Source organism: Monopterus albus, unplaced genomic scaffold (assembly GCF_001952655.1).
Source record: "Monopterus albus unplaced genomic scaffold, M_albus_1.0 scaffold174.1, whole genome shotgun sequence".
Classification (NCBI taxonomy): Eukaryota; Metazoa; Chordata; class Actinopteri; order Synbranchiformes; family Synbranchidae; genus Monopterus; species Monopterus albus.
Genome location: NW_018128054.1, coordinates 752,643 through 767,470, shown reverse-complemented (window position 1 = coordinate 767,470; position 14,828 = coordinate 752,643). Strand labels below are relative to the sequence as shown.

At 43.4% G+C, this 14,828-nt stretch overlaps 1 protein-coding gene across 1 annotated transcript in view; it reads left to right on the top strand.

Moving 5' to 3' along the window:
- The first annotated feature begins 772 nt into the window (after window positions 1-772).
- LOC109969461 (neuronal-specific septin-3-like) overlaps window positions 773-14,828 on the top strand; it is a 61,746-nt gene continuing 47,690 nt past the window's right edge. The window contains exons 1-2 of the mRNA XM_020616363.1: window positions 773-1,074; window positions 7,991-8,722. Of these exons, the coding sequence (XP_020472019.1) occupies window positions 1,020-1,074; window positions 7,991-8,722 (787 nt within the window). The 5' untranslated portion in view covers window positions 773-1,019. The remainder of the gene's footprint in view (window positions 1,075-7,990; window positions 8,723-14,828) is intronic.

Sequence of the window (14,828 nt, the reverse complement as noted above, 5' to 3'; positions counted from 1 at the left end):
CCCGCCCCCCCCCCCCCCCCCCCCTTCCCCAGTCCCACTCCCTTTGTGTTTACTAAGACCATGGACAAGTTGTGAGTGTGCTTGATTATAAAATACTGACACGCTTTCACCGGACAACTATACATGCAGATATAGAACACCCTGACTGCTACACACCCACACTGACCAACGCCCCTGTCCACCGTCCCCCTGCCACTCCTACACACAGAGGCCGATTCACATGGCTGTTAACCCATTAGGCTACTTATTTATTGATGTGCGCCTCCAGAGCGATGGACAAAACCGCTAACCACCTCTGTGAGCCTGCCCTGACCATATTAGTCCATAATATGTCTCTGTCTGCGCTCGAGATTGATTTTTCTACCTACTTTAGCTTTTCATTCCATCTACCCTAAGACTGAATGAAGAATTATCTTTTTTCTATGTGACTGCACTTATTTATGTTTATATGATGCTGATGTTGCATCTGTGACACAGTAGGGCTTTTAAAAAATCTCAGTGTTTCATCAGTTGCACAGAATGTGTTAGTCATGTCATTGAGTCTATAGGAAGTGTGTTTTGAATGTTAGCATAGACGTAATCTGACCAACCCAGGCAAAAATGAGAGCTTTTACAGAAAAGAGCCAGTCTGAGTGGACAGCTGGAGAAAGGGAGGGAAGTATGGAGGGAAGGAGAAAGGGTGGGGCGGGGGGGTTCAAGCAGGCTACAGGGAGAGAAGGAGGGTGGGGGGTTGTCATTGCTCGCTCATTCCAAGTTCTGGAAGTTCAGAAGGAGGAGAAGAGAAAAATAAGTTGCTGCTTTAAGAAAGAGAGGAGCGATAGAGAGAGGGTTTGGATCAGTGAGCTGCTCAACTCTTGTGTTTTTTTCCTTCCCCTCTTTGTCTTGCACGGACTCCTAATTTGGGATTTGTTTAAAAGCAGGACTGCGCCTCAGGAAGACTTTTCCTTGCTGGGGAAAGGGAACCTTGCTCCCTTTTCTCTGACATTAAACACACACGCACATACACACTTGTGGCCAAAATGTCTGACTCCACTGTCAACGCTCACTTGGAAGGGATCATATCAGACTTTGAAGGTTAGTTTCTTTTTTTTCTTACACTTTGCTGCTCCACTGCTTTTCTTGTTTTTGTCACTCTGTGGTGTGCAGCACCTTCTAACCCAGCCATGAGGACACTATAGAAAGTTTCCACATGTCTAATTGAACCCGAGTAGATCAGGGAAAATGGAGAGTGTGACGAGGTTGTTGACATCTGTGGTGAGCTACGGTGTAGCTCTTTAACTTTTGTTGGGATGCACGAGAGCATGTTTGATATGGTTGTCATGTGGGTATCTGCATCTGTGATGTTGCAGCATGTGTCAAAGAACACTTTCAGGAGAGAGTGTGCAACAGATGAATCCTCCAATTAGAGCCACCTGCATCATGGAGAAACCTTGTACTGTATGTGTGTTTGTATAATGTATGCTGAGCACTTGGGAGTCACGATCTGACCATACAGCTGTGAGGGGAACACCTGGTCCACCTCCCCCCTCTACTCGTTCTTCTTTTTTTTTTACTCTCTCTGCCCCTGGCCTGCAGATTCCCTTTGTCATCCCTCTTCTCCCACTCCCATTCCTCATCCTCCGGCTGTGCTTCCCCTTTTCCTCTCTCAGCAGCTCATCCATCCTCAGCTACTCTCACCTTGGCCTAAAGTGCTAGAGGGTGCGAGGAGGGTGGGTGGAGGTTGATGGCCTGTCTATCTCACTGTCTGTCTCCTGTCACTCACAAACACATAACCATTAGGAAGGCATCCACACTTGTCCGGAGCTGCTCCTCCGTCAACACCAGTTTGCTTGTGGTATGTATGGTGAATCTCTCTGCCTCCTTCTCCCTCTCTGCTTGTCTCTAGGCTTACACAGGGCAACAGAGCAGAAAGATAAGGGGCGCTCAGAAAAGAGAGAAGTGTGTGCCTTAAACTGTGGCTCAACATCCTGCTTGTAGACATTGCTCTTGTGTAAAACCGGAATAATGGCCGACAGTTGTGATTGTCAGCGGTGTGTGTTGGCTCTGGTTGGGCTGAGAGTGTGGTAATACCTTTGTATCACCACCAAGCACTATGATGTATGAGCTTGTGTGGTTCAGTGAATACAGCACGGCACAGATGCAGCAGGGCTGTGAGTCCTATACCCAGCCAACAAGCCAATAAGAATCAGTGTTTGAAAGTTATAAGTCCTCACTTTATTGTAACTGAGTAGCTTTGTCATGAACTTTTTTTGGAGGGTGTCTTTTAAATCAGTAAATCCACTTTCACTGCAATCACATTATGGAGTAACAGTATGTGTACTAATACACCAACAGGCCTCACTGCTCACATGTTTGTCATCTGATTACACTGATTACAAATATAGCCACATCATAAACATGTTAAATGAGTGGAGCTCTTAAAAAACACCACAGAAAATAGGGATCATTTTGATGTAACGCTATCCATAATCTGTACAGTAACTGTATGAATGAAAGAGCATTTTACCGTGTTAGTAGTTGGACTCCAAGTGTGATTCATTGCATTCTTCCTTTAACTGATGACACCAGCGAGAAGCTGAGAGAGACAGAGGACAGGATTTTCTTGCCCATGAGGCCAATGATCTCAGCTGTGACCTTAGCCTCACAATCACAGAGATCATTGACCACTGGACCTCCCCCGAGCAGAACAAACACATAAACTTGCACACTTTTCCTACAGCGTCATTTGGTAAAAGTGGTCTGTTCGCTCTTTTCTCTTGCACATGGTCGTTCTCAGAATAAAGATATCACTATTGGCCAAATATGAACCAGTTGATTCCCATTTCAAACGATAACGGCTGTCTTTCTTTACTTGATCTTTTTCCCTCTGTCTTTCTCTCTGTATGTCTAAGCTACGTGGTAAGGGCATTCACTAGCCCAATCAGAGGAAATTCCACAGGAGCAGATTTCTGTGGTGGGTGAAAATATTTGACCAGGCAGTGGAGGAACCCAGCCTCACAGACGGAGCTTGCGCATTTGACAGCTGTGCTCAGCATTATCAGGCCAATCTATACTCACCAGCTAGGGCAGGTTTCCTGCTAATGACGCCAACAAGGTTGGTGCTACTGGGAAGTTCCATGGGTCACTGGAACACAGCAGGGCTTTGTTAGGCTTTAAAGGCACTCTTTGCTGTTTTTCTCCTGTTGGAATCGTGCACTGATGCCAAGACCCTGCACAGCCCCAGAGTTATCAACAGACACCATAATATGGCTAAAAAATAGCCTGTGATGAAAGGTTTTGTTATGTAAATGTTTTTTTTTCTGCAGAAGCTGGAAGGTGTCTTTGACAAGTGTAACAGAGAAAGGGTTAAGCTTTGAGCCAACTTAAGGGCCAAATGCTCATGCTAGCTGGTCCAGAGCACATCTTGACACACCGAGCCTTTTTAGGTTGCTGTGTCTTTCAGACAGAGACTAAGTGTGAGTGACCTCAGCTGTGCGCTCTCAACATGTTGAATATTTTCAAATTCTGATTTCAGTCCTGGTTGAACTCTTGGCAGCCGTGGTAGCAGAAAGGATGGTTAAATACCACAGCAAACTGAATAGAAGGGCAACCTGTGTACTTATTTACAGTGCAGCAAAAAAAAACAAGTTGCTTCAGCTTCGTGGGGCAGTGGGTTAGCACTGCTGCCTCACAGTAGGGAGGTTCCAATTTTAAATCCCAGCCAGGGCCTCTGGTCGTGATGTTTGCATGTTCCCCCTGTGCCTGCGTAGGGTTTCTCCAGCTTCCTCTCACATTATAAAGACATGCAGTTTAGATTAACTGGCATTTCTGAATTGTCCCATGTTGGCTCAGGAAGGGCACAGATAAAATGTGCTGCTCACCCGGTACATGCTACACTGGAGAACAGAATAGCAACATTATGTGATCTTCTACCAGTTTAACGTTTCAGTGCGCTATATGGACTCGGCCCATGTCCGACAAAGTGTTAAAAACATTATGCAATTTCTTGCAGTGTCTTTCAGTGCCTTCCTTAAGTGGTGATTCACTTAAAATGTGTTGTTTAGAATGGAGTCCACAGTTAATATGGTTAAAAAGGTCTTTTGATTTAATTCCAGGCGAATGAGAGGTAAAGAGAGAAAGGCAGAGCTAAGGAAGAGAGCTGAGACTGACGTTTGGTTCATTACTATCTTAGCTTGGTTAGAAGGTCTGTGATCACCACTATCGCCTCGTTTGCAGGAGTTTGGAGACATCAAAAGGTTTTGTCCTTGAAATTGCACACTCAAGTAAAAACATGCGCACACACACACACACACACACTGAGATGCAAATATACAGATATACATATAACAGTATGCAGTCATATATAAACATGCAGGCACATAGAGACATGCACAGACAGAGCTTCATCTAACTGCGTTCATACACAGACACACTGATCCCATGATGCGGTGACATTAATAGAGGCAGATATTGTAGTTTGGCTCCAACCAGGGTAGATCAAGCTGTGTTTACTTTATTCTACAGCTGTGTTTAAACACACACACATAGATAGAAAGACAGAAACACAGCTGACCGGGCCCCTGTCTCCAATGTGTCTCTAAGGACGTCACTGCACTGGGCTCTTCTGTTACCACAGCGCACCCACACGCCACACAGTTAGCACAGTTTCAACAGGCCATTATCCCAAAATCACAGTCAAGCACAGTTTTAAGTGGTTTGGGGCACTTTGAAAAATGCTTTGCTGCTTAATTTGACTTTCCATTAAAAGCTGAGAGTCACACATCCAATGAACAGCGAGGTTCATTAAAGGTTTATTATTTCTTGTCCTTATGATGACAAATTTGCAGATATTTCAAACCGTTACCCCTGCATCCAATGAATTTTACATATAAATTCCTTGTGACTAGTGTATCATTCCAGTGCCTATTTCTTATGCTTAAAGAAGAACAGAGCACACTGTCTTCCAGGAATATTTTCAAGGCCAGTTTTTTTTTCCAAATTAAATTACATTATTCAATGTGAGGAACACAAAGAGCTTATTGTCAGAGATAGATGAAATTACTGTGATGGTGGAGATGCACACTACATGCATATACAATCAAAGAATCTGAGCCAAGGTTTCTTGTCATGATCTCTTTCTTTCTTTCTAATATTTCTTGTAATTCTCAGTAGTGTAATGAAGATCTGCCAAATACAGTAAACACACAGGAATGTGTTTTTGTGGTATTCAAGGTCGGTGAGCTTTAGAGGTGCTAGCAGGCAGATTTTCTTACCTTTGAACAAAGCCAGTGTAAGTGTTGCCAAATAGCTGCTCACTCAGGCTACGTACAGGGTTTATGTGAATGTACCACATACAGTCAGTTGATAAAACTAATGCAGTCAGTAAATAAATGTTAGAATCACACTGATGGTTAGAAAGAACTTAACACCAAAGGAGGCTAATGAAGGCTGACCCTATAATTTCTATTTGTAGACTCATAGTTTTACACAGGAATATTGGAACGTTTAAGCCTGATACAGTTATTTCACACTGTATTAGCAGTTAGCTGCTTCTCAGCACAGCCTCCGATAACAGAGTCAAAAACCTGCTGAAACACAGCAAGGATGTGAAAACGGTCTGTTCCAGGAGGAGGGTCTTCTCCCATGCTGATGCTTGGCTTGTCTGCCTTGGAGCAGGCCAGAAGCCTGGGTGTTTATCTGGACCAGGGTCGTGTTGCTCCAGGGCTTGTGGCCTCACTGGTCTCTGGGCCCAGCAGAGGTGAACCAGGTGTCACCCTCACATCTGACATGAAGCTAACTGTGGCCTGAGTAAAAGCTTTTATCCAACAGGAATGACAACTAAAACACAAATCTGCTGGTGGAGTATTGTGTTTATATGGAGGAAGAGGGCTGCTCAGTGTGGGAATGGATCAAATGTGTGGTGGGATTTTTTCAGTACTTTATATGAAAGACATTAGTAGGTAGCCTTAAATATATAGCTTAAATTTAATCTTTCTTTTTAAGCGTAGTTCTCTTGAAAACAGCATCAAATCAAACATGACATTTACTGTGAACTAAACTACATTAGGGCACAACTTTTTCCCACAACAATCTGGACCAGGAACTGTTTCACCAGTGTCTGTCACCAGTCATCATGGATCATCTGTCCTCCTTTGACTCTGTGTCTTTGTGCATTGACTCATATGTGGCTGTAACACAGCTCAGTATTTGTGCTAGTGGAGCTTTAAGGTCATTAAATGTCAGTGAGCTTCTCTCAGATCAGCTATTTCCTGACTTTCACTGAATTTGTACAAATGCTTCATGAGTTTTTCCTGACAAACAGTTTTTACACACATCTTTGTGAGTCTGTTCAAACGGCTCGTTGTGTGTAGTTGTTGTTAGTGATGGCCCTATGACACCCGAGGCTCTGACACATACGCGGTAGCTCATAAAGCAATTGTTTCGAACCTATGTACCCCAGCCTCATCTGTGCCATGTGAATGTTTTTTTTTTTTTCCAAGGCTGGGGAAATGGTCTGTAAAAGGAGAAACCGCTTGTGTCCGAACACTGTGGATTTATTTCTCAATAAAAACTTATAAACAGTTACCCAAGCACACCCTCTTTACCCACATACCCATGAACCTCTTTACCAATGAACCCCAAAACACACCTTGCCAAGGTCCATACTATAATCTGTATTTGCACCAGTCCCATGTGCGAATGACATCTGTCTGAATCTGTAGAGCACATCTCATTAATGTAGCAGCACCATTTAAATGTTTCATAACACAAAATATAAGTGAGGAGCATATAGGGTTACACTCAGACGTGCCAAATAAGACACATGACCTTCAACATGAGTCCATGTTTATTTTATATTTTATTGTGTCAGCTTGAAACCATACAACCATGTAGTGTAGTCGAACAGGAATGTGCATGGCGAATCAAATCCCAATCCATGAACCAGACATGTCTTGATTGCACTTCATTTTCCTGACCACTAGATGTCCTACTCGAGCACTGTGTCATTGAGGCCTCGAGTAATGAACCATTTGTGTGAACACTGTGTCGAAGCTTCAACAAAGCCTCATCGACCATCACTAACTATTTTACCCTAAATAGTACATATAAAGTAAAATAAAGATCCTAAAAACACAAATTTGTAGTATATTTGCGTCAAAAACACCAGTACACTAAACTATCACTGTCACGGGCCATTATCTTTTGATTTACTTGACCAGAAACCTACAGCGTATTTTGCCGTCTTTATGATGACGGGGTGGTCACGTGATCAGCGCGTTGGCAAGGTGTGGTCAGGTGGTCAGTTCGACAGGTGTGCGGGATATCCTGATAATGCAGTGGATCGAAAAAGAAGATGTCGGTGTAATTTTATAATAACTTAGCCAGAGTTATCCTTGTCCTCTAGTGGTAGATGTGTGTTCGTCCGCTGCAGTTTTATTACACTTTATCACGTTTCTGATTAGAAATGACCAACGCCATGCTGTCGACGTATGCGAAGCGCGTCAAATCCGGTAAGACGAGCTTGTTATATTTGTTTTATTGTTTGTTACTTAAAGTTACAGCTATGCGAAGTGCGACTTGCTGACTGCTTGTCATCTTCAGCTGCACTTTCTCCTGTATAACAAGCAAAAAGTAAACAAATGAGTTTTCCTCCTCTTTACATTGTTAAATCAAGCAGGGGTAAATGTCCTCCTCTGATTAAAAAAAAAAATCACCAACCCTCTGAAGAACCAAAGACGTCTGGCCACAGCCTGTATGAAATAAATGAAATCTAGGAAGTGTCAGTAACTTTTTCCTAATAATAAACTGAACTCTACAGTTGTTGCTGCTTCAGGCCCTCATGTTCTCTGGTTTGTTGATCATGTGTTTTCTTTTTGTTTTGCTTGATAAAATAAAAATGTTTATTGATGAATTAAGTCAGCAGGCCTATATGCTGGAGCAGGCTGTCATCTGTATTGGCTAAGGGACTCTTCTGTTTCTTATCTAACCACAAATGTTCTGTGTTTTCCAGCACTGAAACGGTCATTTGAGGTGGAGGAGACGGATACATCCACAAACCCCTCGCCCCTGTCTCGTCGTACCACCCACCCCCTTCGCTCATCTGCCTCCTCCGCATCCAGCCAGCGGAGCTACGACCTGAGCTCCCGCGGTTCTGATTACTCCTCTTCCAGATCTTCCCCCTCCGAGTCCTCCAATCCACGTTCTCCAAACACCAGCATGAGGCGCATTGAGTTATCAGGGGGTCGTAACCCTGACCTAGCCTCATCCCGTCGCACAGAAATCTCCATCGAGGTCTCCTCTAAGCAGATTGACAACTCACCCAGTGCTGGCATCGCTCGTTTCGGCCTTAAACGGCCTGAGGTCAGCCTGAGCAGTCGGAGTACCCCCCTTGACAGCTCCTCCAACTCCATTTCCACAAACAGGCGGGGGGAGCTCAGCATGACAAGGCCCCATGAGCCCCCTGTCCCTCCCAGGAGGATGGATGCCCCAGTCTCAAGGATCCCTGAGCCCCTTCAAAGAAGAGCAGAGCCCCCCTCCCCCATCCTCAGCCCGGCCGAGGGGGTCTCCAGGAGGCCAGAGATGCCTCTCTTCAGACAGCCGGATGGTTTGGTGCCAGGCGGCGTGATAGAGAACAACCACCCACCACCTGCACCTAGCGCTCCCCTGCCTTCCCTGGCAGAGCCCCGGGTGGAGAGGGGGCAGTCACCTGTCACAGAAGTGCCTGCAGCCCGACCATCAGAGAGTGAGTACCTTCTCACTTCTGCATGTTTTCTGTATTAACTCTAGTGAATACAGCAAAACAGACCATCCAGGGTAATTTTATATCTGTTGAGGTGAACTATTCAAATAAGGCACTTTATCCTGTTTGTTCACATAGTCCTATTTGTTTTGCCACTCGACTGGTTGACTGGTTTTGCTTTGGATGATTTGGTTGTAACCAGTGTCAACATGAACTATGTTTCCAAAGCCAGTGACTTGCAACAGTTTAGCAGCAGCTGCGCTGTGATGAAGTTGTCTTATCATTGCTTCATCATGTTGCCGCTCCGTTTCTCTTGGCTGCGTAGTTTTCATTTTAACCTTTATCTTGCAGCACACTCGTCATGTTGAGATGAGACCTTGTACGCTCAGACACACTGAATGCTGCCTTGCATTTAAACATTTCTACCTTAATTCAGATGGATTTTGTCATTTAAAAACCTTAGTCTAATCATCTACTCACTGTAAAATTGGTGTTGAATTGAATTTTAAACCGATCTTTAACTCCATTCTAAACAAATGTAAACATCTTAATTTGTATTTATTCAGGATTTTGGCTTGTTTTATTCCATCTAATACTACGAGGCAGCTGTGAAGCAACAGTACCAGCCACATAGGCCACGAGTCCTTGTGTGCTCGTCAGTGTAGCCTATCTGCAGATGTAGGTCATGCAGGGTGATGCTGCTCCCAGGACAGCAGTTAAAAAAGAACTTGTACAGGCCAATAAATGAATAGCCCAGCTCACTTGAACTTGATTCAGCCACTGTACTTGGACATTGGTACATATCTCACTATAAAAAGACTGCAGCTTCTTACTGCCTGAGACGGGCGGTCGCAGTTTTGTGGAGTTTTGTTTTTCATTCACTTGGTTTAATGAGCTGTGCCTAAGATTTTATTGACGCAGCAAGTTTGGTAGCCGCTGATGTTTTGACCTACTGCAGACTTGCAGAAATGTGTTCTTTACTTTTCATTAAGTTCTCAGATGTGGTAAAAAGGGGTGATGCCAGCTTCAAACGGAGCATCATATGGTTTTGTATTAACTTGCACTGTACGTACTGGGTTTTACCAAAGTGAAACATCATGAAATGTCCTGTGACTGTGGCTGAGATCACACAGGAATCTGAATCACACTCATAAAACGTTTAGTCATGCTGCCCTGTTTATTAGTGTTGATTGTTTTATTTCAATGAAAGAGCTCTTGTATCGGAATCGGAACGCGGCTGAAAAAATGTTTTTCTTTCCTATTATTTGTGCTGGGTGCTTCCCTCTCTGTGTCCCATTAGAAAAGCTTGTTGTTACACTGGAATGTAGGTCTGTGTGTGTGTATGTGTAGAGCTGCTATCTGGAGACAGCTGTGCTCCTGCGTTGCTTTCTCTGGTGGAGTATTATCTAGGCGTAGGAGGCTGGGAGGTGATGCATTCCAAATCTGGAGGTCATAAAACATTCTACGTAAAAATAGAAAGCCTCCAATTTCCGCTTTTTCTGTCATGTGTTGCCTGGCTCTGTCTCACTCTGTCCACTGTGCTTTATTTTCATACAGCCATGGATTTAATGTTACTTCTGCCACTTGCTGAAGATATTAATTTCTTATAGTTTCTTAGGTTCCATCTTTGCAGCACTGTTGAATCACTAAGTATGCTAAATATCTGAACTGTCTTGTTAGTAGAGGGGGAAGTGAGAGGATTAAGCCACATTTGGCTCAGATTACTACCTTCCTGCTCAGGCGTGCATGTGGAGGAAGGGGGGGGCCCCGCTAAAGCTTGAGAAGAAATGAGCAGATAGGTGGAGAGAGAAAGGAGGGTTAGTGGGCAGAAGGGAAGAGGGAGGAAAATGGAGAGTTACAAAGTGTGTGAGAGTGCGATTTCCTGTAAAGCCTGTCTGCAGGGAGAAAACAAAATGAGAACGTCCCACTTTAACCTCCTGACGTTTGGGAGTAAAACCAAACAGGCCACACTGCTTTGACTAAATGCCCAAAACTACTGTTTACTCTGCATTTCCTCAACAGCAGGTTTTTCAGTTTATTCCTTGTTGGGATGACAGCATTGTTGTTGTTTTTTGTGCTCATTTGCATAGTCATACTCGGATAACTGTGTTAAGCATGTCTTCACTGGGGAGGGTGTTTGATAAACATGCTTTTGTGAAAGCTGCTGTGATGACATGCTAGGCTTCGGGTGGTTTGTCGGCTGTAAAGGGCAGCTGTATCCGCTCTTATGGTTCTTCAGCACGTTTTTTTACAACACATTCGTTCACTCTGTACAGAGCTCGCTTTATTTTCCTGTCCCTGCTGTGCCTTTAATTTACTTTGACTTGGTGCTGTGATAAATACTATATTACAGAGTCAGTTTTTCTATCTGATGTATAAACCTACCTAACAGTAAATAAGGATGACTGGGTATCACTGTGTATCCCTTACTGACAAGCAGTTGAAAGTAAAAGGATAGTTTTTGAGTTAATGTATGTTTAGTTATTTTCTTGTGCTAGTTTTGATGCGTACACACTAACTTATAGACGAGGTGTGTCTAGTGGTCAGAGCTGAACATGGCACAACAAGGCAAGGTGAGGCACTTTATTTTCATAATAGGACTTTTATGAAAATGTAATGCAAAGCATTAATCTGCTGTGTTCTGTTTGTATTTGTCCAATAAGTCTTTGGTTCATAAGGACACATGGCCAGAACTCTGATCGTTGTACTTGAGACTCATGGTTAAGGAATAAATTAGTGCACAGACTGATATTACGGTACCTTATCAGTTAAATTAATTAAACAAATCTCTATTTTCTTAACTTGTGACTGGCTTGGAAAGGTGCTGCCGTGATTACACCTGAAGGCAAGGTGTGTGTGTGTGTGTGTGTGGGAATGGGGCCACACACACAGCACGTGTAAACCCAGGATGTTGATATAATCCGTTCCCATGCCATACAGCCTGTCCTCTCATTACTGATGTTGACCTCTGTCTGACCTCAGGAAGCAATTCAAGTAAGTCCTTCTCTGATGCTGGTCTAAAATGGGTGTTAAGTACCTTGTAAATATACTTTCTTTGGAAATTAAATGGAGCGACTTCCACATTATTATATTGTGTATATGAAGAGAGTTGATGGGGAAGTAGAGGTGAGCAAGGCATCTTGGTGCCACGTGCTCTGTTTAGTGTTGTTGGCTTGTGGACTGACAAACGTTCATGCACAGACCCGTAGTTGAACTGTGAAGTCATGCACTGTGAAGGGGCAGACTAAAAATTTAGATGTACATTGTTTTATAAAGCAGAAATGCCAACTACTATTGGGTTCCACCTGGCCAGTATTATTGCCCCTCCAATATTTAACAGACTAATTAGTAATGAAAGTAATAGTTACTTGCAGCCTTAACTCAGCTTTGTAATGTTCATGTACACAAGTGAACCCAGCTACAGAATCTTAGCTGGATTAAGATTAGAACTGGAATAAACATTTAGTCAAATGAACAGATGATGCTGTGTTTTGGTTCAGTACTTGTGCCAGAATGTAGAGTTTCACTTCAGTGTTGAATGGTTAATTTTAGAAACACATAGACACAAGTCTCTCTCTCTCTCTCTCTCTCACACACACACACACACACACAATGTCCTCCGCTCCTGACGAGGACTCCCAGCTACAGTATCTGCTGGTTTTAATGGTCTCTGCTAGACTGGTCTGGATGATGCTCGTCTGCAATGGAATAGAAACATATGGCTATGGTCGTGGGAAAACCTTGTTCTCTCCCAACAAGATGACTTTGCTCTGGGTTTTGGTCAGCACCGTGTCCTTTTAGGTTTTTACAACCCTGGAGCAGACCAGTAGAAAAGGTCAAGTTGCAGCTCTAACCTACTGTAAAGCCTATAAGCCTGTGTGACTTTTAAAGGGGAACACCACCAATTACTTGTGTTGTAGTTAACGGCTTCACATCGCCTTTTTCCTCCATTTTGTACCACTTTATTTTACACGCTATTTTATCTTGTACTTACACTGTAACGACACGTAACAATAAATTATACTTACACAGTATTTAGAGAGGAAAACGTTGCAACCCTTTTTGCTGGCTTGGAAACATGGCAAACCAAAATAAATACACTTAAACTGCACTTTTGCTGTCCAAAAATCAATATCTATCTTGGTGTAAATACTCAGAGATGCAAGTGTTGTGTTATCATGTTACACTTGGACTGTATCTCCTATCCTTGGAATGGAGGGTACATCTGTTCACATCTGAAAAGGTGAATATTCCACTGCTGCTGGCATCATAAAACAGTCAGGAACAAATCATCCACTGTTTACTGGTGAGAACAAACGTGCTCAACACTTTTATCTGGTAATCTATATGGTAAACTTAAAATCATGGCAGACATTACTTCATCACTTCAGAAACTGTGTACATTTTGTTCCTCTTGTAGCCTGTAATTATAGAACAGGTACCGTGTAGTTAGGCTAGATATCTACCATGTAAAGGTTGCCCCCAACTGAAAGGGCATGTATCATCTACATACAACATCATATTAGAATACACACCTTTTACTTAGTAACTACTTACAGCTTACTACTTACAAGCTTTCATTTGGAAGGAACTTCCAAATGAAAGCTTGCTGACTGGCACATGTAAAAAGCTATACATACACCATAATATCTGAATAGGTGCCCCCTTAGAAACTACATACAGTCCATTCAGGATGTTTCTTCCATATGAATATTTCTTGCATAGAACCTATCATATACATACAATGTAATTTTAGAATAGATACTTCATACTTAGAGTATAATTACATTTCAAGTGTCCAGGTTGTTTCCTCCTTATTTCTCAAATGTTGCGTGTTAGTCCCCTGGACTTACATATAGGCGGCGGTACATAAAGTACAGGTACGCCGTTATTACACAGAATGATGCTCTAAATGTGGGCTACGCACGCTCCAAGTCGCGGCCTGTAAAATAAAACATTACCACGTTTGGTTAATGATCATCAGAAGTACAACAGCATGTAGCTACGGATTCGGACAATCTGTCCAGACCCTCTATTGTACATACAGTAGCGATCAGTCACACTCTAAACTGAAAAGCATGTCCTCACCCGCACAGTGAGAAATTACGTACACATTTCTATCAAATAAACTGTCGCTAAGGCCCATCTGTGCACAGAGCTGTAAGAATGACACACAAAACTGGCTCCTGAACACCAGCAAGTTGGTTTAGTGCTACATTCACCTTGCTGCCATTTGGGGCCACTGATGTGCAAAAATCTAAAAGCCTGAAAACTCAAATGCAATGGCAGAATTTGACATTTTCTACTTGACAACAGCTATATAGACTAGACTATTGGCCATCTCAGCTTGCTTAACGCAGAGCCAATGCATTAAATATGTGTGAGAGATGGGGATAAGCTATGTTTCATTAGAAAGGGTTAGAGATTTAATTAGCCTGAGAAGAAGAACAAAAATTCTTATGTAATGGAGCATAGAACCCTTTGGTTTATCTGAGAACTGTGGCCACACTTTATTTGGAAATACAGGGTTTTAGCTGGACAGGGTGAAACACAATAGCCCCACTCGTACAGCGCAGTCCACACCTGCTGTGGTGTACAATATTAACTGCAGTTCCACTGAACCGCATACTAACCCCCAGAGCTGCTCCGGGTTGTAGACTGTGCAGTGATTCCTCCTCTCAATGCAAATGGAGTATGGAGGGATATTCTCTGGCCACTCAAAATACTGTGCGCTCCACCTGCAGTGCATCGGAGCGCGCTCCAACTGTAACTGGCCATCGCATTGGTGACAGAGAGAGACACTCCATTCATCACCACACCCCCACCCATCTCTTATCCATTTGTCTCTCAGCCCCTTCGTTGCCATCTCCAACCAATCTTTCCCTCACTTTCCAATTTCACCCCCTTCCTTCCCTCCACCCTCCACCTCTGTCCTCCGTCTGCTCCCTCCCTCTCTGCTCCTTTTCCTCATTAAAGTGGGACCCAGGCAGTAGCGGTCACTGCCTCTCATTTATTTTCATTTGAAACTGGTGCAGCTCCACTGATCCTCTGGGGCTGCAGGAGAGAGAGCAGGATGGTGTCATTCTGATAACAACTGGCACACAAATAC